We start from the raw sequence: 27,265 nt of genomic DNA on the forward strand, positions 1-27,265 counted from the left end.
CAGGCAGGAAACCCTATACCATTTCAGGCAAATGGCTGTCCAGTCTCTTTTTTAAAACTTCCAGTGTAGGAGCATTCACTTCTGGAGGCAGGTTGTTCCACTGGTTAATTGTTAGCTAGTTATCAGTTTTTTCATGTGATATTAATATTTCAGCATACCTCTCACATATTACAGATTCCTAGTGTGCTGAATATGTGGATGAGGTGACAATTACATGCTTTTTATCTGCCTTACAAATTAGACAATACATTTATGTAAGTGCACTACTGCTGTTTAGAAACCAATGTACATAAAATAACGAACAGTTCATTTCCATCACTTAAGGCAAACATTTCATTTTCAAATATTGTCCGATCTTATTTTTTGGATAATATACAAGAAAATGATTAGAAATTAAGTTATCAAAACAATATCAAAAGTTGCTTAAAAAGCTCTCTCTGATTATATTACCGAAGTAAATCAAAATTACATTTAAGTCTAGTTTTTCTGCTTTCTCATCTCTATCTGCTTTCCAATTTTACATGTTATCTTCAGAGATACATGCAAATATAGTATCAATTAGAAAAATTCGTAAATTTTATAAATATATACGTGTGTATGTATATGTATTTGTATATATATATATATATATATATATATATATATATATATATATATATATACACATACATATATATATATATATATATACACACATACATACATATAATGAATTTCACAATAGTTAGTTCTCTTTCTCGTGGCTAAGTTAAACTGCACCAGTATAAAATATGCTCCTATTGGCAATACTTGATCTATCACAGGCATTATGGAGTGAAAAATACACAATGGTAGAAATACATGTACCCTTTTACCTTAAATGGCCTAGCCTTCATAATCAGATGGATGAATCAATTGCTCAGCAGAAAATGACAACTGAAGGAAGATGCAGTCACAAACTGGCAGTTTCGAGAACAGTGTATGTTGAACAGTGAAGGTGATGGCAGTAACAGAGAATTTCAGAACATGTCAATTGAATCCTTGCCAAAGGCCCAAGCAAGTGAAAGCAGATCAAGTCACTGGGATTTAGACAATGGGGCCAGGGCACTAGCCGTCACCATGTAAAGACCCAAGATACTAACCCTTGGGGACTCACGGATTAGTAGTTTTAAAAGTCCATAGTAGTGGTAATGAAACAGCAGCATCTCATGCTAAAGCAGAATACTCTGAAAAGCCTGGAGCAAAGTCATCCATCCTCAGAAAGTCAAAATGGTAGGTGACTAGGACATGAGTTGACTGTTAACAGGAATTGTTGGTCCAGGAAAGGGAGTAACTGGTGCACAACCCACAGTTGCATAAAAGCCCTCCTGGCCACGATTGCCACCTGCTCCTTGAGCAGGAGTCGTGAGTCCAGAACAACCCTCAGATTACACGTTGGGTCTGTTTGGGACAGTGCCACCTCATTTAAGACCAAAGGTAGCAATTCTCCACAGACCAAAGAATCCAAAATGCAGAGCCACTCGTTCTTGCCAGGGTTCAGTTTCAGCCCATTGCTTCCCAGCCAGCCTTTAACAGCATTGCTTAGTTCACCATGGGCCGAGACATACAGCTGGGTGTCATCAGTATATTGATGATATCTCAGTCCATGATGGCAAATGATCTCACCCAGTGGCTTCACATATTGTTAAACCGAAGTGAAGAGAGTACTGAGCCCTGCAGCACTCTGCAGAACAGTGGATGAGGACTGGACATCTTGCTTCCTATCAACCCCAAGCGGCCACAGAGGAAGGAAATGAACCGGGAAAGCACAGAACCCACCACTCCCATACCTGAAGCCACACCAGAAGGATATCATGGTCGATGGTATTGAAGTTCTCTGAGAGATCAAGTAGAGCAAAGATGAATGCACTACCCCCTCCCCCTTCCACCAGAATTTATCAAAAGTGCAAACAACTGCCATTTCCATCCTGTATCCAGGCCTGAGCATGTACCGGAAAGGATCTACATAATCCATTTCATCCAGAAACTTTTGGAGCAATATATGAATTAATGTCTGCTTAGTTCTTGCTTTATTATTTTTATACGTAAATGAGTAAACCATCTAGTTACTTTGTTGATCAGTAATCAATCAAGACTCACTTTGGTTTTCCATGCATGTGCTCAAAGGAAGCCTTGCTATCAATACTAGACTGCTTTTGGTTTACTGCTATTCCAGAACAGCAGATAGAACAAGCAGTTATTATGCCTTAGTCTCTTTCCTGATGCACACATCTTCAGCGGTAAAATCTTTCCTCACTCCAGCAATTTCATTGTGTCTAAGTTAATCACTTTGGAATTAAGTGAATCTAATAGGACAGCACAGTTAGGCTTGGGTACCATATGTCTGGGAATGATATTCTTCATAGTCCTTTTTCTCAAATTGCAAAAAGTTTTTTTCCCTGAATCTTCTTCTTGGTTACCTATTTTTTTCTGTAAAAATTTTCCACCCACAAAACAGGATTTGCATTATGTTATGGTATGTGTCCCATTTACAAAAACTGTTTAAAATATGCCATTTTGGTCTGATCCTCAAGACACATATTGTAATAAAGATGAACCATTAGAATCTCAACAATAACAGTAAAAGGCTTCTTTTATTTATATGGGCAGTAGCGTTTTTCTATTCTCTCTCTGCTCCATTTCAACAATAATCTTATTATCTTAATACAATAGAACTAATTTCTATTATTTTCCCAACTTTTCTAAAAATTGGATTATTCTTAACCATGTTGATTTCACCAGACGGTATATATAGAGTATTTTGTACTGCAGAAATTATGCCTGATTCTACCCATGCTGACACAGTGCCAAGACTTTGAATATATGTGGAAAGTAACCATGATGTCTACTGTTCTGAGAATTGCAAACTCTAAGCCTTTTTATCCTGTACTTTTCTAGTTTTCTCATCTATGGAATTAACATGAAGTTACTAAATTATCTTCCTAAAAGTTTCTGTGACATAATATCCATTCCCTTTCAAATGTATTTACTAAAGAATCAGTGCAATCAACCTTGAAGAATCCCCTGTAAAGAATGCTATTTCTCTGCTAACATGTTCCTTACTAGGCTTTATTTAGATCTCTTATTAACTTCAGGTCCGTCTGAAGATCTGTTTTCTGAAATATGATCATTAATTCTCCCTTGATCTTCTTGATATCTGGATATATTCTCAAAATTCCTCCAGACAATCATAAAATCACTGAATTAAAATGCACCATGGAGATCTAGTCCAATATACCTACTGTAGATACTTCTTACGCAGACTTGTCATCTCCACTTGTGCTTTTTATTATACCGTAATTCTCAGGTGAGGGTGCACACTCATTTTAAAAGCCTTTGACTCTACACTGAGGCCACATGAGATCTCTGATAATCCATTTGCACTACACATTCACCAACATTTTCTTTCTGGGTGACTACCTCTATTCATTGTATTATCATCTTTCCATTTCTCTGAAAGACTATGCATTCACTACCCCCTTGAATCTTTTCCTCCCCTGTTATCATCCTTCCCAGTTGTCTTTCCCATCTTTTGGCCTATTTTTTCTCATTTCTTTCTATTTGCTGTCTCCATAGTTTCACTGATACCTCTGTTCTTCTTCAATTTACCATGTTTTCCTTATTAATTCAGTATTTTGGAGCAGACATGGAGCAGTTATAAGGAAAGAACTGAAATCCATTCATATAACAATGGATAGATTTTCATTTTTTATAAGGACTGAGGTTCATCACCCTGAAGTTCTGGTGCAAAATATCAGATCTAGAAGATAAAGAAATATTAAAAATTAGGGGAGATGATTTTCTAAATTCTTGAATAAATGACAGATAAGAATTGCAAATTTGCCATCTAGCTTAGGAGGAAATGAAACATTTTGTTATTTTTTTATTATTAGTTGTGTCTTAAGGATGTTTCTTGCAATATTTCCTAATAGTTCCAAAATAGCATCCTTCTCTATCGGCTCTACAATATTACGTATGTAATTGCTGTAGAATAAGTAAAAGTGAACATGATGATATTATCCATTCAGTTATGTCCGATTCTTGACAATTCTATGGACCGGGTCTCTCCATGTCTTCCAATCTTGCACTACTTCATTGAGTTGTTACTATGCTTTGTCTGGTATTCACTTTGATGGTATCCAACCATTGTGTTCTTTGGCAGCCTGGTTTCCTTTTACTGCTAACTCTTCCAAGCATAATTGCTTTCTCCAATAAATTCCCCCACATGACGTGGCCAAAATAATTGAGATGCAGTTTTGTGATTTTTGCCTTCAAGTGACATGTCTGGTGTTATACGCTCCAGTACTTGCTTGCTAGTCACTTTTGCGGTCCAAAGAATACACAGGAGCCTTCTCCAGCACCACAGCTCAATGATTTTCTTCTTAAACTGAAAACTGAGCACAGACTACAGATTAAAGATTAAACATGAATAGTACTACACAAAAATGCATCACTCACAATGAGCCATGCAAACCAATTCTCACTGAAATTGAAGTATGCAAATACTGTATAATAAGCATTCAAATTTCACTAATCACACTGGAATTACCATAGATAACACTTAGAGTGCTGATCTAACTTCATTTTCTAGTACTAGAAGTGCTTATAAGTAGCAAATATCTTCTAAGACGGGGGTTCCCAAGCCCCGGACTGCAGACCAGTACCGGTCTATCGGCCACTGGGAACCAGCCTGTGCAAGCAGCATGCGAAGCTTCATTTGCACATGTGCGGAAACTAGGTTGCGTGCACAAAACCATCCCCCCCTCATGCCGCTGCTACTCCTGCTGAAACCAGAAAGATTGGGGACTGCTGTTCTAAAATATCTTGGATACTAATATCTCTACTATATAGAATTTCAGTATACCCCTTCCATCTTTGTTTATTCATATTGAAATAAAGTATTATCTGTTCATTTAGTGTACAGTAGCTATTTGAGGTTCTAACTTCCAACAAGTTTGGAGATCTTCTGAAGACTTGCCTTGCTTTTATGTCTGTTTCCATCTTTATTGTCTTTACAGATGTAATACTCCTTGTTGTCTCTTCTACCAGCTATCTGAAATTCTTTGTTAAATTTCTTCCTTAGATCTTTGTCTTTCTTAGATTTGACATCTCTTTTTAACAAATTCCATTATTTTGTTCTGACATCCAGTTTTACTTCTAGAGAGAAGTAAGCAGTGGGGTACCACTAGGTTCCGTCTTAGGCCCAGTACTCTTCAATATCTTCATCAATGACTTAGATGAGGGCATTGAAGGGGAACTCATCAAATCTGGAGATGACACCAAACTGGCAGGAGTAGCCAACACCCCAGAAGACAAACTGAGGATCCAAAAAGATCTTGACAAACTTGAACAATGGGCCCTATCCAACAAAATGAGTTTCAATGTGGAGAAAACTGTGAGGGGGACCTTGGAGTCCCTAGTGGACGATCACTGAACCATGAGCCAACAGTGTGCAGCAGCAGCCAAAAAAGCAAATACAATCCTGGATTGTATAAACAGAGGTATAAAATCAAGATCACGTGAGGTATTAGTACTGCTTTATAAAACCCTAGTAAGATCACACCTGGAATACTGCAGCCAATTTGGTCACCATATCACAAAAAAGATGTTGAGAGTCTGGAAAAAATTCAGAGAAGAGCAACTAAGTTACTAAGATGATCAAAGGCCTGGAGACTAAAACATATGAAGAATGGCTGCAGGACTTGGGTTTGACTAGTCTAAAGAAAAGAAGAAATAGGGAAGACATGATAGCAATATTCCTGTATTTGAGGGGCTGCCACAAAGAAGAGGGAGTCACGTTATTCACCAAAGCACCAGAGGGCAGGACAAGAAACAATGGTTGGAAACTGATCAAAGAGAGAAGCAACCTGGAATTAAGAAGAAACTTCCTGACTGTGAGGACAATTAATCAGTGGAATAGCCTGCCCACAGAAATTGTGGGCGCTCCATCAGTGGAGATTTTTTAAAAAAGGCTAGACAGTCACTTGTCTGAGATGGTATAGGTTCTCCTGCTTAAGCAGGGGGCTGGGCTAGAAGACCTCCAAGGTCCCTTCCTATTCTATTCTATTCTATTCTATTCTATTCTATTCTATTCTATTCTATTCTATTCTATTCTATTCTATTCTATTCTATTAATTCTAATTCTATTCCTATTCTATTCTTTTCTAAAGTTTTTCTGTTTCTTGATCTCTGAGTGCCTCTTTTCACATTTATTCTTAACAACTTCTAAGATTTCCTTCCACAGTTCCCCAGATTCCCTATCAATGAGGTTAAGGAATTCAAAATAATTCCTGATGTTCTGTTTGACAAATGTAGATATATGCTCAAGATCATATCATGAAAATTGGCTGGCTTTTTTCCTCTTTAGTTTAATCTGGGACTTGCCCATGAGCAGTCTGTGATTTTGTTCCACAGTAAGCCCCTGGCCACGTCTTTGTTATTATAACTGATGCCTACCACCTTCTTGTAACAATATCTTGTAACAATCTGATTTCTGTGTACTCTATCTGGTAATATCCATATGTATAGGCATTTTATAGGCAGTTGTTAGCCATTGTATATAGGCAGTTGTCCTAAAACTGTTAGCAGTAAACTATTGGATTGGCAGAAATTGGTTAAGTCATTCTCCTGCTTCACATTAGTTTTCTAAGCCATAGTCTACCTTCATTTTTCTCCTTAATATTTCCAACTTCAATATTCAGCCTGCCCCCAAGCAGTATATCTTACCTGCATGTTCTGTTGGATTTCAAATTGAACTTCACCATAAAATTAATCAGCCATCTGTTCTTCTGCATCAGTGATAGGAACATAAACTTGAATGATTTGTCATACTGAAGGATAACTGCAAAATCCGATTGATGTTATTTGGGCATTGGCTACACCATTCCTCCTTTATTTTTCATGTCCTCAGTAATTAACAGTATAATCTTCTGACCAGAAGTGTCCAATTCTATTCCATTTCAGTTAGCTGTTGCTTAAGATGTCAATATATAATATTTTCATTTCATGCTTTCTCAAGTTCCATGTTCATGCTGTAATTCCTTTTTGTAACTTTGGATACTTTTTCTGCACAGCAACATCAGCAACTAGAGACCCCAAAGGCTTTAACCTAGCTACTTTATAAACACTATTGGCACTCCTAAATGTCTTCAGTTCTTACACAGTAGCATGTTAAGTGCCATTTAATCAGAGATTCCCATCATCTGGCATTTTATGTCATCAATATTCACATTGTTTATCCAATGTGGCTTTCTTGGTAAAATACAGGATTAGTTTTATTATCTTCTCTGGTGCAAAGAACTATTTTGCCATTGTCATTACAGTAAAATCTTTATTTATTTAATATATCATGCATCTTGGCTAGAGGCGAATCTACCTGGTTACAGCAAATTAAAAACAAAAAGATAAAACATTAAGATAGTATATGTCTTAATAGTAAAGATGGTAGCAAGATACACATGGGATGGAGCTAGAACCTTCTCTCAGTCCATTAACAACCTCCAATGGGAGCCCCAAGACAATATGCAGAGCCCAGTTTTCAGGCCCTCCATGGAAGGCCAAGAGAGTGGGTGCAGATATTCTGCTTCTAGAATCTTCTTAAATTGCAGCTGTCCACTTTAAATGCCTGCTTGCTTTAGATGGGCAGCAAAGCAGTGAGCTTTCTAAGTTTATATATTCTTGACATGTTTTTTACTCATCCCTCCCAAGAACAGTCCTTCCCCCCCAAGCAACACAGCTGGAGTTTGGGGGAAGCAATTGCTTAAAGACAAAGTACACAAATTGGCTAAAAATTTGTTTGCTTGCCACTTTTTCCAAAAGTTGTCTTAATTCAAAAGAAAAATATTCTAACATGTATGTGAATGCACATCACTTGTTTTTTCTAACATTCTCATATTCCTCATATTCATCTACACGGCTGCAACAGCATATTTAAAATAATTTTCAGTCCTAAAACTCAGTTCACATAAACACAAAGGATATGATTTATGAAGACAGCTGTTTTATAAGAGAGCAGTTCATGGCTTAATGTCTCAGCCAATTGTAGTATTATTATTATTATTTATTAAACTTATATACCGCCATTCTCCTGTAGGACCCAGGGCGGTTCACAAGGCAATTAAAACAACATTACAATACAAAAATTAATAACAATTAAAATAGATTAAATTTTCCTTAATTAAAATCTAAAACCCCTATAACTCTGATTAAAAACCCAATTACAATAAGTTAAAAATTAAAAAATCCTCGGTCCTGGCCGGAAAGCTCAAAGAGCCAGGTATTCAGGTTCCGGCGGAACGAACAAAAATCAGTTTATATTCAATAAACTATGATTAAACAAGTAATAGTTTGGTACCATGCCAAAATTTACCCCAGACCCTAGATTAAACGATGTTGCATCTCAAAACAGAAGACAGATTTATCTTGGAAGCATTCGTTCTTAAACATTTCATGATTTTAAAAAGAATTAAATCAGTAAAAAAAATTTCAGAGGAATGCATGAGGCTCACCAAATCAAGGTTTACTCCTTTCCATCTGGTATCTTTTGCCCAGCCAGTTCCTGTTTTTGTTAAGTATTTTACACACCATACTCTTCCTAGAAAGATTCCCAATTTCCAAATTGTAAATGCTGTAAAAGCTGGCTTTGAGGCAGACTTAAGCGATATGGCCTCTTCTTTTGGCAACATGGTAATAATTATAAACAGAACCCTTGCGTTATATTAAACAAAAAAACCAAAAAAAAACCCAACAAGCCACAAGTTTCTGAGAAGCACTTTTAAAAAGCACTTTTAGCAAACTGGTAACGAGGTCGCTGCTGATCGGGACACTTTACCTGCAGTGAAACTGCGCCTCAACTTGAAGGTCCGGAGGGAGGCAGGGCGTCGCCTCTGGGCGGTGACCGGGAAAGCCGAGAGAAACACTAGCTGGGACCCGGCCCGTGTCGAACGTCTCCATGGCGACCGCTAAGAGGCCGCCATGGCGACGGAGGAGCGTGAAGCAGGCGCTGCGGGTAAGAACAGGGGATTAGAGAGCAACTTCACCATTTCCTCTGTACTTTGTACTTCCAAGCCCGCTGCCTCCTACAATTTTTTTTTTTTAAAAAAAAGGCTTTTCGCTGGACCCAGGGTTAGGTTACATCTTTTTCCTGGCCTACCGCCTCATTTTCAAGTTTTATTTACGTTCAGTAGGACTCTCCTCGGTCTCTTCTGTACAAACCCGGGTTTCTTTCCTCAGATAAATCCTCGGAACCAAATGTAGCCATGCTGCTCCATCCCTTGCGGGGCTAGAGACAAAATTCTGAATTTCAAAACTTTTGTTATCAAGGATAACGGAGACTTCTACCAATGTGTGCCTTCTCCAACTTAATAACAGACTTCGTCCCTATTTCAAAGCATTCATTGATGGTGGAGTATTTGGTTTGCTTGAGAACTGGGAACGCTGCCCTCAAGATAATCCAGAGCAACTACTTTATTAATGCAGCCTTTCTAAGATGGAAACATATAGTGTGGCATTTAAAAAAAACACACAGATTTGGCACTAGACTGTTATTAAAAATCATGTGTGATTCACAACCACTCATCTTTAAAGAATCAGAAGCTGTTCTTGTTACTGTGTCTGTCCTGTAGACTATATTGAGTCAAACCAGACTAACTATATTTTAGTATAAAATGTAGGAAAATATAGACTCTGTTGATATTTTATGCTTCAGTGTGTCATGAAAACAACAAAATGTGATATTTTAGTGAACTATGTTTATGTAAATAATGGGTAGGCTTATTTTGCAAACATAGGCAGTGCTTCAACATTCTTAGGGGAAATATAAATATAAAGATAAATATAGCAGGTGTATTTTTTTCTCTCAAATCCATACAAATTGGATAAAGTGATAAAATTTGAAATGTGTAATTACTTAAAATGTATCAGGAAAGAAAGATTTAACAGATTTATTCACAAATGCAACATTTAAGTATACAAATCCAGGCCTATCTCTCATAAAACAATACAGTATCAGCCAACAACGATTATCAGCCTTCAAGAGCATATGCACACTTATTTACATCCCCAATCAATACACCTCTAGCATCACCACAACTGTTCCTTTATCCATAAACATCCTAAACAGGAAGATATCACACATTGTCTTACTCCCTGCTCAATGCCATACTATTCTCAGAGCATTCAATATATTCTGGTACATCCTCTATTTACATCAAATGGTGTTTTTACTGCATTTAGCATATGATTAATGCAATGTCAAATTTAGCACAAAAGATTGAGGGATGACATTCACATTCAATATTGATGAAAAAGAGAAAATCAGGACAGTGACAGTGAGACTGACAGTGAAAACAGAATTACGTCCCATTTATTTATCCACTTATGTTACGCCTAACAACAAAGCTAACTCTGGAAAGCTCAAAACGTTTGCTATGCTGTTTTTAATGAATACTTGACTGCTAATTTTGACAAAAAGACTACTCTGATTGACTTTTAATTCTTTGCTTTATAGAATCTGGAGTAGCAGAAATCCAAAAGAAGATCACAGAAGCTTTTGAAGTGTTTGACCACGAGTGTAATAAAACTGTGGATGTCAGGTTTGGAAAATTTCAATTCTAATAGCTCTAGTGATAAAGCAGTGTGGGTTAAGAACAATTATTTTAAAGAGAAATGTGTAACACTTTGATTGGTTTTAGATTAATTTAGTTAGCTGCAATGTGGCTGCGGAATGGAAACTTCCCAGAAATCAGGAATCTGAGATCAGAATGGTTTGGCTGAATGCATAAGGGAAGAAGTTAATGTTACACACAAATCAGAGACTGGGAAACATCTGTGTTTACCATACAAAAGGCAAACGGAGAAGGGAGGGAAGTTCTGTTCTCTTTGTTATGGGCAAGGGTAGGCAACCTCGGCTCTTTTCTGACTCATGGACTTCAACTCCCAGAATTCTTGAGTCAGCTGCTGACTCAGGAATTCTGGGAGTTGAAGTTCATGAGTCAGAAAAGAGCCGAGGTTGCCTACCCCTGGTTATGGGGGAAAAGCCTGAAGTGTGAAAATTTGGGTTTGACAAGGGATAGGTTTGACAGAGGTTAAGTTCTAGTTCGGTTTGGTTACTATAGTTACCAGATTTCTCTTTGAGTTTTTCTTCCTACAGTTGGTTTCCTTTGCCTTTCTTGTTTTGTTCGTTTTATTGCCACAACCTTCTTCTTTCTTAACTACTGTTCACTGTGGCATAGCTTATTGCTCAGCTGGAGATTTTGCTGGGGTTTATTAAGAAAAATGAGTTAACTGTTTTAGTGCTGGACTTTTTGTATTTTTGAAAGCCAATTATTCAGTGTACCTTTTTTCTTTTGTATTTTAAATATATATTCTTTAGTTTATTCTTTAGTTTTACATCTCCTGGCAAATAAGTGAATTTCTGTGCTCCATTTCCATTCAACAGTAAAGATGATAGCAACTTAATCCTGCCTTCCCCAGCTTGGTGTCCCCCAGATGCATGAATTTTACTCAAAGAATTCTCTGAGGTGATCATTATTGAGAATTCTGGGAGTTGAAATTTATATATCAGAAGGTACTGAGGTAGAAGAAGGCTAGCCTACCACAACTATAAATACCAAGATTGAATTATTCTGTAGTAATCTAAGTTTTGGGTAGGTGATTGTCAGGCTCAAGCCTAAATAACACAATGAAATCCAGTTAAGTCCAATCCTTTGCTTACAAATAATGGACAGAATCTTACCAAACTAAAGCTGTAACCTTCTAACCTACTAGATATAGCCTACAAAAATTACAGGATGTAGCTATTCTCATCTCCGCCTCCCCCATCCTGCTCAGAACCATGCAGTCCCTTAATATGCAGTCTTTTAATCTGGGCCTATCTCTGATGAGATTTACTGCCTCTTTGGGAAAGCTCTATTTTGCTAAATAGAGTACTGATTCTCCAGGTCTACATTCTATCACAGCGATGAGATAAACCTAAATTAGGCCAGTTACTGTAAATATACTTAGTGAATAATTTTAGAACATCCTCATAATTTGCCATGACAGGAATTTAAATTCAATACTGCAGAACTATATTTTGATTAAGTAGACATTTAGTTTAGGTTTTGAAAGCATGAATTAATGTTATTATATATTGCAATGTATGTTTAGTCACTAAGACCTTAAAGATCCATCACATTCTTTTGTTCAGGTCCTGTAAATTAACTGTGTTTGGTGGCAGAAAGAATAATTGATACTTCTTTGTTAGTATATCTGAAAAACAATGCATTTCTTATACATTTTACCAGTGGCGTAGCGTGGGGGGTGCAGGGGGGCCGGCCGCACCGGGCGCAACATCTGGGGGGGCGCTCGCACTCGCAGCTCTCTGCCCCTGCCTGGCTCACTCTCACTGCAGTGCTGGCTGTGCGAATCCAATCCGAGCCGCCGGGTCGCCGCCCACTGTGGAGGGGGAGGTGCAGATTACTTGCCTTGCCCCAGGTGCTGACAACCCATGCTACGCCACTGCATTTTACTAAATGTATAAGCCATTCTACTTCACTAATGATCTGGGTTTTAGGATACATGGCAACTGTATTCCCTCTATGCCCTCAGTGGTTATGAACTTTTGAACCATAGAAATAGGCATACTATATGGCAGGGGTATCAAACTGCCAGCCCACGGGCCGGATGCGTCATGGGGAAACTGCGCCCACCCCATTGCCAGCAATGGAAAAAAGTCGCGATACATCGTGACACGTCACATGACATTGCGAGTTTGACACCCCTGCTATGTGGGGAGGCAATTGAACAAAACAAATCAGAATTAGAGATTTGCATTATTTGTATATTTAATAACAGATGTTCTCCTTTTTCAGAGAGATTGGCACTATCATTAGGTCATTAGGCTGTTGTCCCAATGAGGCGGATCTCCATGATATGCTTGCAGAGGTAGTGTATATAATTATAAAGTTTTGTTACGGTACTTAAAGATGTAGAGAGTAAATCTGATGTCTTTTCCTAAATTAATAAGGATTAGAAATGCAATATGGAGGAATTTCACTCAGCAAATGAATTATCTGGCTTATCTAGTAATAGTAGCTAGAGGCCCTATAAAAATACCTAGAGGCTAAAATTATGTTAAATTCATACAGAAGAGAGGACTGCTAGTGTAGTACTAAGCCTGAAGAGTGAAAGTATAGGTAAATGGCTATAGGCTATTTTATTATGGTCCTGGAATTTTCAATATTGATTATATCAAGTTAAGACAACTTCTTTTATAACCTTTTCCATCCTCTAAAAGAGAAAGTTGTCAGCAAGACAAATATAATGGACAAATCATTCATGGCATAGTCCCGTGGTGGTGAACCTATGGCACACGTGCCACAGGTGGCACGCAGAGCCCTCTCTGTGGGCACGCGCGCCATCGCCCAACTCCTAGGCCTTCAGCTAGGTTTTATAAAACCTTTTCGCTTTAGGCCTCCACCACCATGTGCAAAAAAAATGGTTCAATCAATCAATTTCAACTTCTCGCAGAAAAAAAAAAAACTCGCAAAGTTGGAATTTTTTAGTCCCACCCAGTCTGCCGCTACCACCAAAGCCATGCCCACCCAATGGGCCATGCCCACCCGGTACCCGACAATACATAAGTGGGTTTTGGGTTACAGTTTAGGCACTCGGTCTCTAAAAGGTTCGCCATCACTGGCATAGTCTGTCCCCCAACAGATGGTATAAAAGTCCCCTATGATTTCATGTCTCTTTGAACCATTTGCAATTTGGCTTTGGAAAGCTTCATCCATATCTTCTGTTTGGATGAGCAAGTGACAATAGATATAAACTATAATACTGCTTTCTGTTTCTATAACTCAGATGCTTTAAAGCATTGCCATGTTCATTCATTCTGATATCTGTGCAAGAATTGATTGTTTTAATATACAATGCAATTGTTTTTCCTCTACAATATTGCTTCTGTTCGAGTTATTGTATTTATTTATTTTATTTATTTATTATATTTTTATACCGCCCTTCTCCCGAAGGACTCAGGGCGGTGTACAGGGCAATAAATATAAACACAGAATATAAAAGTTAAAAAACGATTAAATATAATGCCCAAATTTAAAATTTAAAACAATAATTAAAAACATATTAAAACCCCAACCCTAACCCATCAGACCAGGTCAGATTGCCAGATCTGGTAAACTTTCCATCCAGGTCTCCATCATATCTATTAGATCGTACTGTATTTATTTCTCTGTACTAACAATTAAAATTCACCTTGTTTATTTTTCTTATCCTGAGCATAAAGGTATAATTAATGAAGGCCATATACTTTGTAAAAAGGGTTTTTTATTTTTCACAGTGTTTTTTAATAGACCTCTTTCTGAATTGTGCAAGTTTTTATCTGAGATCTAGACTTCAGGAGATTTGTTCTTATCCCTAAAGGATTCCACTTAAAGCCTTCCCAATCAAATTCTCAATACTTTCACCAAACACATTTTACCATATCTTGTGAGGCATAACCCAACCATAATTCCAGTAGTCCATCACATTCTACATAACATATTTCATGGTTTCAGAAAGTAGATACTTCCTGTTTGCATACTAAATATTGATTTTCAGTAAGAGTTTTTTTAAAAAAATCTTCTTGTTTTACGATCTGAAAGGATGGACAAGAACATTACCTCCCTTGAATCTCCTTCTAAGATTTTCAGAGTCTGTGAGCGTGATAGTCCTCACTTAGCAACCATAATTGGGACCAGCAACTCCATTGTTAAGCAACACATTTGTTAAATGGAAAATCAAGTGACTGTAATAGACATATGTCATTTCCTATTCAGTCATTAAGTGAGTCACTGTGGTCATTAAGTGTAACATCACATGATCAGGACCTATGATTTTATTTCAGCATTCTCTATTAACTCTTCTTGTCATAAGCAGATTGGGAAGCATGCAAATGGCATTCATGTGACCAGGGGTTCCTGCAAGGATCATAAATGTGAGGGATAATTACAAAGCGGTTGTTTTTATACCATCATAAATTCAAATGGTTGCGAAATGAGGCAGTAAGCGAAATTACATATAAATGTGAACTGCTGTAATTATTGCAGCTTTATTTTCCCCCTATACAGGTAGTCATTGACTTACAGCAATTCATTTAGTGACCTCTCAAAGTGATGACACTGAAAAATGTGACTTATGTGACATTTTTCACTGTTACAACCTTTGCAGCCTCCTCGTGATCGTATCAAAATTCAGATGCTTGACAACTGGTTCATATTTATGACCATTGCTGTGTCCCAAGGTCATGTGATTCCCCTTTGGCAACCTGACAAGCAAAGTCAACTGGGAAGCCAGTTTCACTTAACAACCAGGTTACTAACTTATCAACTACAGTGATTCACTTGACAACTGTGGCAAAAAAGATTGTAAAATGGGACAAAACTCAACAAAAATCTAATTTAACAACAGAAATTTTGGGCTCAATTATGGTCGTAAATCAAGAACTACCCGTATACTAGAAAAAAAAATTACTTTGCAATAAAAGTGATAAATTTTGAAAATGTTTTGTCGCATCCCTGATCTTTGTTTCTGGAGGCAACATACCTTGTGAGCCAATGAGCCCAGGCAGCACACAGCGTTTGTTTCAGGTCCTCGTATTACTGAGTCTCCAACTATTACCTCTGTTATTATTTGGCTATGATGGTATTGATGGTGAATTTTTTACAAAAAAATATCTGTTGTTAAAAACTACTATAAATGCAATTCTTTTTTGATATGGCTATTTACTTTAGCATTAATAGTAAAAAAGCAACAAGGGAAATCAAATTAAATTTGAAATAGACAGGAAGACAAGGAAGGGAAGTGATAATTTTATGTAGTTAGAGAAAATATTCTGTTTTGAATGAAATCTTAGAAGAACAGTTATGTTAAAGCAAAAGCAGTACCATGTAATGGCACTTTAAAGGTAAGGAACGTTGAATGTTATAAGTCAAGCTTTAATTGATTAGTTGGATGCAAGAAATATTGTCTTGAACTGCAACTATATGTATATATATATTCCAATTGCATAGGAGGCATATATGCTTGCAGCATAGCATAGCACTTCATTAATAAATATTGCTCTAAGTCATAGTTTTTTTGTTTTATGTTTTGCTTTGCTTTAATGGAAAATATTTTGCATAAAAATAATTTTACCACTAGAGGACAATGTTGCATAAATGTACTCTTACAATATTCTTTCTCTTGTCCATGTACAGCTGTAATAATAAAACAGATAACTAGAAGATTCTAAAACCATAATTTTAAAAGAACTGCTCATTTTTAATCTGGAGAAGCTAGCTTTGCTGTTTGACTACTTTTCTATCTCTCAGCCTTTTGGACCAAGAAACTTAATATACTAGAGCAGGGGTGCCAAACTGCCGGCCCACGGGCCAGATGCATCATAGCAAAACTGCGCCCACCCCATTGCCAGCAATGGCAAAAAAAAAAAGTCACGATACGTCGTGACACGTCATGTGACGTTGTGAGTTTGATACCCCTGTACTAGATAAAAGAAAGAATGATATCTTACATTCTGTCAGTCAATCTAGAAAAAAATATATCTTTCTTCCCCACTTTTAATTGGCCATCTTTCCTGCTGATTTGTAAATTGCCTGTTACACTCCCAAATCATAAGTCCTTATGAGACCATATGACACTTACATTTACTTTATCTGCTTTTATTATCTCATTGCACAGCAACAAAGCAACTCTCTGTATTTAAATTTCCATTCACAATGTTTTAAAAACAAATATAGCTTTTGTTTTTAAAGGGAGAGACCAAGAATGAATGTAGAGCTGGGGGAAATGTAACGCAGTGTGTGTTGTGTGCCGTGATTCTGCAGTAGAACAACAGAAGTGATACAGAGAGATAATGAAGGGGTAACTTTTTGATGGAGGTTGCAAATCTGTAATTATACATATCAGAATATATTTAGTTTAGATTTCTAATGACAACCTCAGGCATTCTGCTACTCCTGATTGTGCAACAGCTGACTCAAGCTTTCATAAACCAACCTTCCTGCTGCACTGATCATGTCTGTGCAGCTACAAATATATATTCTTTGCATACATGTGTAAACATTTTGCATATTGAATGTGTGGATGAGAAGAACACAGTCATGAGGAAACAGAAAGATGATGTCTTTTTTTTTCTGTCAGGTTACATGGAAGGTATCGCTTTCCTCAGTATTAGCTAATGGATTCTTAGCACTCCCATAGAGAACAAGGTTATTCCTTTTCTATTTCATACGTTACAAGGTAATGTCAGATGGTGTAAATTAGTTTCATTTTCCAATAAATCATCATCATTTATAATATGCTTCTTTTAAAAATTAGGTAGAAGAAGAAGAACCAACTGGGTTTATTCGTTTGGAAAAATTTCTTCCTATGATGACTAGAGTGTTAATGGAAAGAAGGTAACAAACAGAGAGTGGTATTTCAGTTTGTGAAACTTGGTTATGAGTATATGAGATTTTTTATTTTACACAAATCCAATTTAATGGACTAACTTCTCAGTACTAAATTTAAGATATTTTTGGCAATTATGAAATGGGTTTGGATTTATTACAGCGTCAGTAGTATGTTACGTTGGCTGTAGCTTTGGTCAAAATACACGGCAATCCCTTCAGTCAGGAGAGAAATCTATGGTCCTCCATACATTGCTGAACCATTAACAGCAATACCAGCCAGTATTCCCAAAAATGCAGATACTGAGAGTTATAGTTCAATAACCTCAGGAGGTCATAGATCGTCTGTTGCAGACGTTACCTGCTGTATTAGATGTGGCAAATAGTGTCTTCGCTTTTCTACAAATGCCTTGTCGGATTACCACAAGATTCACACTATTTATATTCTAAAGTAGACCTTTATTGAAATGGTTCTTGTGGATTACTTGGGGTTTTTAGTTTTATTTACCGGTAGTTTTATTTTTTAATATTTTATTTGTTCTTTTTTATGATGACTATTTTATTTTGCTCAGGTAAATCTCAGATAAATTACCAGTTAGGTAAACTGTCAAGAATTGATCTAGATTGCAGCAGGATAGAAATTAAATAAGTAAAACTGATTCCACAAACAAATTTACCAGCTTTTTAAAGTTTTAAATTTTAAAACTTATGGCAGAAAGAGTTGGAAGGCTGTTGTCATGATAACAGTCAAATCTTAGATACACACATTATCAATAACTATTTTATTAACTGCATTATTTCAGATACCGACCGATTCCAGAAGATGTTCTTTTACGTGCTTTTGAGGTTTGTATAATTCCCATATATGGGAAAAATTCTTAAACTTCAAGGCAATAAAACTAAAATTTACATTCAGTGTTCCATTTTATAGGTTTTGGATCAGAATAAATCTGGACATCTTACCAAAGATGATTTGGTAAAGTATATGACCGAGGAAGGTAAAACTTTAGCAAAATATTTACTAAAACTAATTTTATTTGCTTAGGAAAAAATAGTTCTACTCTCCATGTTAATTTGATTGTATCTGTGTGATACAGGATATACGTAGTCCTCGACATACAACTGTAATGGAGCTTTCCCATCACGGTTATATGTCATGATGGCTGTAAAACCAATTGTATGACATTTTTTGTGGCAGTTGTTTTCTGGCAGATTCGCTTAACAACTGCTACTCTAGTTGTTAAGCAAATCTACAGTCATTAAGCAAACCAAGGGTTCACTATGGGCACAGTTTTGCTGAAAACAGGAAGTGCCATTTTCAGCAAAACTGTCATAAAACACAGTCGGGATGACTGTGGGATATTGCCAACAGCTGTAACTGCGACTGTATTGCTGCGCACCTGATGTTCGCCCATGTAACCCTAAAAGAGGCCTGTGGAACTTCAAACAAGGTCTTAAATCCCCTTTTTCAGGTGAGTTGGAACTTCAAACACTTGCTAAGCCACTATTCATGAGATGAGGACTACCTGTATGAAGATATGCTTAGCAACCATAAGGCAACCTGGAGGTTGAATATGATACTATTCACCATCTTGTGGAAGTATCTGGAATCCTACAAATGTGTATTGCTCCTGGTCACAAAAAAGTGTGCCCATCCCTAACTGAAGAGTAAAATCCAACATAAAATAGTGCTAATGCCTTCCAATGATCAACCCAAAGGCATATTCAATAAGTTCTACATTGATTCAGACTTGTGTGCCTTACAAATTTGTATTAATATAAAAAAAGAAAACCATAAATGTCAATGCATTTCAAGTTGTATAAAATCATTGTGCTTAGGAAAATAATTATAAGCATTTCATATATATAAAAAAGGAAAAAATATTACATACCTAAAAATGTTAAATCACTGCTGCCAGTTCTTTAGTTGGTGTTCACCTTCGTTTTCATTAAGTTATTCCCAAGTACCTAGGATGTCATAATATATTGGTGTAGTACATGTCCAGTACTAAGCAGTGTGGCCATTTGTTATATTTCTTTGCTATGGATATATACAAATAGGTTTATGCTTAAACTATATACATAATACTAACATGTGCAAGAGTTTAAGCAGTTTTTGATAGACAAGCCTGGCAAATTAATTTCATCTGGTCATGAAGAGATGGAAACAACTGAATAGTAACAAGGTGAAATACCAGGGTTGCTTTGCATAAAGTATTAATTTGTATAGTATACGTTTATATTTTTTTTGTTTCTGAACATATATTCATATTTAGCAAATATAAATTATCAATATGACTCAAATGAGATGAGCTAAATAACATGAACATGAACTTTCTGCTGTAAGGATGTAGCTTTTAAACAGTTAATTCCAACTCTTTTTATATGAAGTACACTGTATGTGTGCGCTCCATACTTAACACAATAATGTAACTGAAGCCTAATTAAAATTCAAGCACTGGTAATAATATTAGTGTCTTATTTGAAGCTAAATCAAATCTGTCTAAATAAACATGTTTTTAGCAACTTAGGAATGATATAAGCAAATGGGGAAACTAAACCCCCAGCCCCCAAATTACATTCAGAAAGGTAGTTATTGTATTGCTAAACATGCAATATTGCTTGCATATTTAGAATTAGTATTTGTGTAGCCATCTGAATTTTTGTAAAATATTTTCATCTTCGCTCCTTCCGACGGGATCTAAAGACCTACTTGTTTGAACAAGCCGGCCTGGCCTGATGGGTTTGGGTTTTAATTATTGTTTTAATGTTTTAAATGTATATTAACTTATTGTTCTGAAATACTGGGCACTTTGTTTAATCCATTCTTAATTTTTGTATCTCTGTATTTTACTATTTATTGCCCTGTTCACCGCCCTGAGTCCTTCGGGAGAAGGGCAGTATGCAAATAAAATTATTATTATTATTATTATTATTATTATTATTATTATTATTATTATTATTATTATTATTATTAATCTATTGAAAAAATAATATTTTTTTAAAAGAATCAAATGTCATGTCCTCTTTTTAAACAATTTAACATTGTCTATTAATATTACATGGTAAAAAAGACACTGCCATAAATGACAGTTATAAATATGAAAAGCAATGAAATAAGAGCATGACACATATGGCAATCTCATCTTAAATGCCGTGTTCCATTCTAAAGAAGATGAGCCGGAATTTTTTACAGTGTCTCCCCATTGCCACTTTTGCCAGATTAGATGAAATAAAGCAATTTTCCTCCATTACTGAATCTTCAGCAAATCTGAAATGCTGCTGAAACTTTAAAAATAAATTATGCTGGAGTGGAAATTAGCATTTTGGGTAAACATAGTAAATAGAGAGTAAATAAATGATTAACAACTTCGCAAAAGAAAACGGGAGCAAGATTATGTTACAACATAATATTGTGAAATAGCTAGTATTTTGTAGCAAATTTTCAATGAAAGAATTTGGGTAGGATGCTTTTGCAGACATTCTAGAACATCTAATACTTGCTGGTTTTTCATATTCATATGTTACATGTTAAACATTTTAAATTTGAATAGTGTCAGTATAGGTAGTGTCAGTATAGGTTTCTCAGTAACAAAGTTTTTTACTAAAATTCAGATCTATATTTATGCCTTTGAAATAGTTTGAAAACCCTAAAATATGAATCATTTAGAAGGTTTATGTAGTAAGAAATACTACAGCCAGGGTTGTTGTTGTTGTTGTTTTTGCTGCAGGTGAGCCTTTTACACAGGAAGAAATGGAAGAAATGCTTTCAGCAGCAGTAGATCCAGAGACAAATACTGTTCGCTACAAGGACTATATTTCAATGATGGTTGTGGATGAAAACTAAGGATATTGTTTAATTTGTGGGTCTGAACTTTCTGTTTATATATTAACTTCATTGTAACTATATTTGCTGTTGGACACAAGTATAATAAATTAATAATTACACTGAAATGTATGGAATAAAAATATTTTTTTAATTTGTAAAAGACAAACATTTCTAAATATCTTAAAATGTGAATCTGATAGTATAATTGTAGAATTCAGAATTTGCAGAGAAAATACTAACTGGGCAATCTTCTTGATAATTCACAGGAAAGTTGCATTGAATTTAATAGGATTATTAGAAAAACGTACAAGATTGCAGTCTAAGGCTGAAATAATGGACTTACTGAAGAATAGGTTCTGTTGAATATGGTTACTGAAAAATAAGCGTAACTTATTTTCAAGAAAGAAAGCATAGGATTATAATGTACACTGCATAGGATAATGTAATTATAGTACTGAAAAGGAAAACAATTTAAAATTAGTGAAATAACTCAAACAAAAATAGGAAAAATAGAATTTCCAAATGTAGTAAAAACAGAAATACTACAGTTGTGCTGAATTTAGAACAAACTTCTCAAAACATTAAATGTTGACGTTCAGGCTTCATTAAAGACAGTAAGCAAACCTTGGTTAATAAGCAAACTCAAACCTCGTAGGTTGAAACTTGATATCTGAGCTGGGGAGAGTCGAGGTGCTTCTGCTATTGAAAAGAATTTCTGGAGCTAAAAGCAGATGTCCTCTTTTCCTTTTGCTCCAATAAAAGGAATTTGTTGACTTTCAGCTATGTTGCAGTGCCTCTGTTTGTTCTGTGTGTGTGTGTGTGTTCATTTGGGGGGAGTGTTTTCCATTTATTCACCTGAGTTAATTGTGTTTATCTTTAAGATGTCTTCAAAGGTTTCAAACATCATGGTTTTTTTGTTGATACCCTTTAATGTTTATCTAGCAATAGGCTCTAGGGGCCTTATTTCAGAAGTCACTCTGTTCTTTTTTGAAACTGTTTTTGAAACTTTTACACACATGCAGACATACAAACTTGCAAATAAATAAATATCTTTAACAAACTAAAGACATAGTTACAGTAAGTTATTTTATATAACAAGGATTGTACATGATCATGTACATAGATAATTAAAGAGAAAAGAATACAGCAAACGAGACAGTATGTGATATTAAATCAGCTGATGCTAAAAATAACAAATGAACTTCTGACATATTTAGAAAGTTTCTCTCTTCTCTCCGGTATCTCTTATCATTCAGCATATCAGTCAGTAATTGGCTATCCTGCCTGCTACCCTGACTCCATTTTCTTTTTCCTAGACTATCAGCAATAGTTGATAGTTTCTTTAGTCTCTTGGGCCTGAATTTTTATTCTTTCACAGAACTTAATACTATTTGTCAAATTTCTGTTGGTAAAAACTCTTAAGAAAGTTTAAACATTCCATAATATTGATTGAATGCCTTTAAGTGGGTATTAACTCTTGAACACACAGATAAATATTATAATATAGCATTCAGCTATTGACAAGAAAGAAGCATAGAGGAATGCATTCAGGGCACTGCACTGCACTGCACACTCAAGCCATGGGGGTGGTTCCTGCAGCCAGCAGCACAGCAGTAAAGCCAACTTCTCAGGCAGTTCCAGCCAAATCTGAGGTCTTTCCAGTATCCTTCTCTTTTTGGAAGAGAAGCAGTGATGATGGGGAGAATCTCTTCAACAGCTACTAAGTTGTCAGAAGCAGATCTGTTTGATGCTAGGAGGACTGGCATGGAAAAGATTTGCTTTCCCTCTTTCTCTCTTGCCAAAGCGGGCAAGAGAAGGAACAGGGCAAGAAGTGGGATAAATGGCTTCTATGCCACCAGGGATCACTTGAGAGTTGATAGAACATCCATTTCCACATCCCACCCTCATGTCTAGAGTAGTGGTGGGGAGAAGGTGGGGTGGGTCTGTCCCCTGGCCTCCCTTGTCCTGGGTGGCAGAGGAAGTGGAGAGGTAAGTGACAGAACGACACTGGCATCAGGATTCTGATACCACAAAGTGATCCCTTTGTGGGTTTGGATATCTGACAGCAGAAGTTATGTGAGTCTTCTGCCAGTTATTGGCATCAAAGAAAATAGTCTCTCACCATTCCTGCATATCTCTGATGTGGACAGAACCCTGTTTTATGATGACATTTAATATTCCATTTTTTTCTCTTTTGATAAAAGCTAAAACATTTTAAATTACATTTCTCTGTGTTGTAAAGTACAACCTTTAAATCTCCATAAAGCTATTTAAAATAATTATCTTGCTGATTTGGGATTAACAGTGACACAGTGACCATCATAAAATCAAATTCAGTTTCTTCGTGGGAACAAATAAATACTTGGAAATAGGGAATGGATGAATGATAGAAAAAGGAATAAATGTTTTAAAAATCACTGTTATCTAAAATCCTGGAGGTTGTAATTTGATAATGTGTCAGGGTTGTTTTTGTCAATAGGGCTGCATGTTTGCTGGTTGGAAATTTTGCATGTTGCATCCCAGTATGTTTGGATGGTGGAAAAGAGGCCATAGAGGCAGGGTGCACAAATTCTACTGGGCACCAGCTTTTGAATGGCATGCTAAGACCATGCTACAATATGCCAGGGCCATATAAATAAGGAAAGTGGGTAGGGGAAGAAAATTCCATTTGATGAAATATTGATATAATTACTTAAACCTTTTAACTCACATGTAGCAATTTCCACCTCTCTTCACCATTTAATGGATTGCCAGGTTTCAATCTAAGATGTGTGAGTGCAAATAATAATCCAATCTTTCATACATATACTTTCTCCTTCATACACACACACATACATACATGAGGCACCAGGATGAGGCAGAGAAGGGCAGTGGTGTTGTTTGGGATTGCTAGTGTTCAACAGTGATGACTCAAAGGGGGGATTCTCTGCAGATCATATGTCATTCAGGTAACAGCGTTCCGTGCGCCTTTGGCGTCTAGTCATGCCAGCCACATGACCACGGAGACGTCCTCGGACAAGCGCTGGCTTTTCGGCTTTGAAACGGAGATGAGCACCGGCCCCTAGAGTCAGAAACGACTAGCACGCATGTGCGGGGGAACCTTTACCTTTTTTATAACAGAATAACAGAGTTGGAATGGAACTTGGAGGTCTAGTCCAACCCCCTGCTCAGGCAGAACACGCTATATGATCCCAGAGAAATAGCTGTCCAATCTCTTCTTTAAAATCTCCAGAGATGGAGCACCCACAAGTTCTGGAGGCAAGCTTTTCCACAAATTAATTCTTCTCACTTACGGGAAATTTCTTCTTAATTATAAGTTGTATCTCTCTTTGATAATCTCCCATCCATTACTTCTTGTCCTGCACCCTCAGGTGCTTTGGAGAATAGGTTGACCTCCTCCCCTCTGTGAAAGCCTCTCAGATATTGGAAGATGCTATCATGCCATTTCTAGTCCTTCTCTTCGTTAGACCACTAGACATATCCAGTTCATCGTATGTTTTAGCCTCCAGTCCCCTAATCGTGTTTGTTGCTCTTCTCTGCACTCTTTCTAGAGTCTCAACATCTTTTTTGTATTGTACACAAGTGTGGCCTTAATAGTGCAGTAAAAATGGTACTAATACTTCACGTGAGCCTGATGCTATCCCCTCTGTTGATGCAGCCCAGCACTGCATTGGCTTTTTGGGCAAATGCAACACATTGCTGGCTCATACTTAAGTGATTGTCCATTAGGACTCCTAGATCCCTCTCATGCTTACTGCTGTTGAGCTTGGTATCACCTATTCTAGAGCATTTGTTTTTTTCTTTCCTGAATATCTACTATATCTACCCAGGCTAATCCATGACATAAACATACTGTGTTGCTTTGGTGCAAAGGCCTGAGCAAAACCTAAAAATATGTCATTAGATCCTTTCTTTGATCAACTTTAACAAAACTCCAGCTGCTACAAAAGCTTTCTGCTATATCTGAAAAGTTGCTACAAAAAAATTCCTATGCCCAGTTGACTAAATCTTTCTGGGATATCAGAATAGAATGCATTTCATATTTTTAATTTCCCCCCCCAGTTTATACTGCTGCCAGCTCCAAATATCTGAATATTCTCTTTCAAACAAAAGCATAATGACTACATCATAAGATCTTTTTCACTTGACCCCAGGAATAGTAAATTCATGCTTAAAACTCTCTACTACAGTTTTACATACTGAACCTATATCAGTGGCATTCATGGGGATTGGGGGTGTCAAAAGAGGCAAGGTGGCAATCACAAAAGTGCAACTGAAGCCCTACTCCTTTGTAGTTCATGCAGTATTGATACATATACACAAGGTGTGAATATTATCTCACCCTCCTGCAAAGGCTGTCTTGCAGATTTTAATCCTCTTGTGGAAACCACCGCCTTACATTAAAATATTTTGATTACAGAATGTTACCATTTTAATGGCATAGCTGTAGATTTTACAAAAAAGTTATATTTCAGGAACAGTAATTAAATCTTTCCACTTTCCACTAGCGCATAGGTTAGCATGCTATCTCAATTATATCTTACATGGCTTGAAAATGTTCATGGAAGGACTAGCTTGAGATGATATTTCAGGTCTTTGACATCAGTGTCAATGGTGAAAGAACCACTGACAATAGCGATTCAAACATAAGGGAATTCAGTATATGGCAAAGGCATATGTTTCTTACTGGTAGCAACTGGTATAGGGAATCCAACATTTTAAATGTAAAAATGGTTTTAATTTACATGATTCTTGAAATCCTTTACTTACATGCCCCTGACCACATATTAACTACTACCAGACTTTTTACTTGCTTGCTTTTATTAGAGCCGCTAATTAAGGCATATTAAATAATTGAGATGGTATCCTTCTGTATCAGTAATTTCTTCTTCAATTAAATTTTATCTTAGGTTTTAATAACTCCCTTCCCCACATACAATGCTAATGACTAATTAGCCTCAGTTCCATTTCATTTCAATGAGATAAACAAGCAATGTGATCGTTTATTAATTTTTTCCTAATAAAGAATAACAGTAGAATACTCTTGACTCCTATGAGTAAACACAAACCAAGTGTGAATAGCTTTTAACAGTAATGAGAAAAATGTTCTGCTTCTGGAAAACAGTGTTGCACTGTAATTTATAAGGCCATATATGAACAATGAAGTCTTTGATTAAGAACACAACTCATTCACGAGCCCACTGTTGAGGGCAAGCTATTATCATTTACCTTCTTTGAATCAACTTCTAGGGAGGGTTGGTTGAGCTAATAATACAAGCCAAGCTTAAAAATTTTTTGTTGGGATTGTAGGGGACAGAATTAATACAGGAAATCCTTGACTTACAACCATTCGTTTAGTGACACTTCTAAGTTACATTGGCACTGAAAAAAGTGACTTTTTAAAAACATTTATGACCATTGCAACACCCCATAGCCACATCTTCAAAATATGTCAGTTGCACTGTCCTGGGGGGTCATCTGATCACCATTTGTACACCTTCCCAGCTGGCTCCCAACAACAAAGTCAATGGGGAAGCCAGATTCACACATAACAACTGCATAATTCACTTAACAACTGCAGTGATAATTTCTTAGCAATTATGGGAAAAAAGGTCACAAAATGGGGTGCAACTCACTTAACCACTGTCTTGCTTAGCAACAGAAAGGTTGGGCTCAATTTTGGTCATAAGGCGGGGACTACCAGTATAGTTTACAACTAGATATAATTTTATATCATGTAACTGCATCACCACTGATCACTTGTAAGGAAGAAAAAGATTTAAAATAGAGCGTGGGCACTTATGCGCTTCTAATAAAAAATATTGATTGATGGGAAAAATTCTCTTTCCCTTCCCTCCTAAGTTCAGACTCTGGCCAAATTTCCTACAATTAAAGTTGTTATGGCTCTTTCTTCCTATTCCAGATATGTCAAACTCGCAATGTCACGTGATGTCGCACAACGTATCGGGAGAGTTTTGCCATTGCCGGCAGTGGGGTG

The 27,265-nt window shown here is 36.6% G+C and overlaps 1 protein-coding gene and 1 long non-coding RNA gene across 2 annotated transcripts; one reads left to right on the forward strand and one right to left on the reverse strand.

The window, feature by feature from the left end:
- Window positions 1–3,974: 3,974 nt before the first annotated feature.
- LOC310632634 lies at window positions 3,975–8,907 on the reverse strand. The gene is made up of 3 exons (XR_014490890.1): window positions 8,849–8,907; window positions 6,745–7,393; window positions 3,975–4,412 (listed from the first exon to the last, which is right to left on the reverse strand). It is a non-coding gene; the product is annotated as an uncharacterized lncRNA (long non-coding RNA).
- An 84-nt stretch (window positions 8,908–8,991) lies between these two features.
- On the forward strand, window positions 8,992–21,987 carry DRC8 (dynein regulatory complex subunit 8; the record flags this gene model as incomplete). Its single annotated transcript, XM_083349944.1, has 7 exons — window positions 8,992–9,025; window positions 10,526–10,610; window positions 12,870–12,942; window positions 17,368–17,447; window positions 18,242–18,284; window positions 18,370–18,436; window positions 21,170–21,987. 7 exons carry the CDS (start codon window positions 8,992–8,994, stop codon window positions 21,283–21,285), a joined length of 498 nt encoding a protein of 165 aa, XP_083206070.1. The 3' UTR covers window positions 21,286–21,987.
- Window positions 21,988–27,265: the final 5,278 nt, after the last annotated feature.

Source organism: Vipera ursinii, assembly GCF_947247035.1.
Source record: "Vipera ursinii genome assembly, chromosome: 1".
NCBI classification, from domain to species: Eukaryota; Metazoa; Chordata; class Lepidosauria; order Squamata; family Viperidae; genus Vipera; species Vipera ursinii.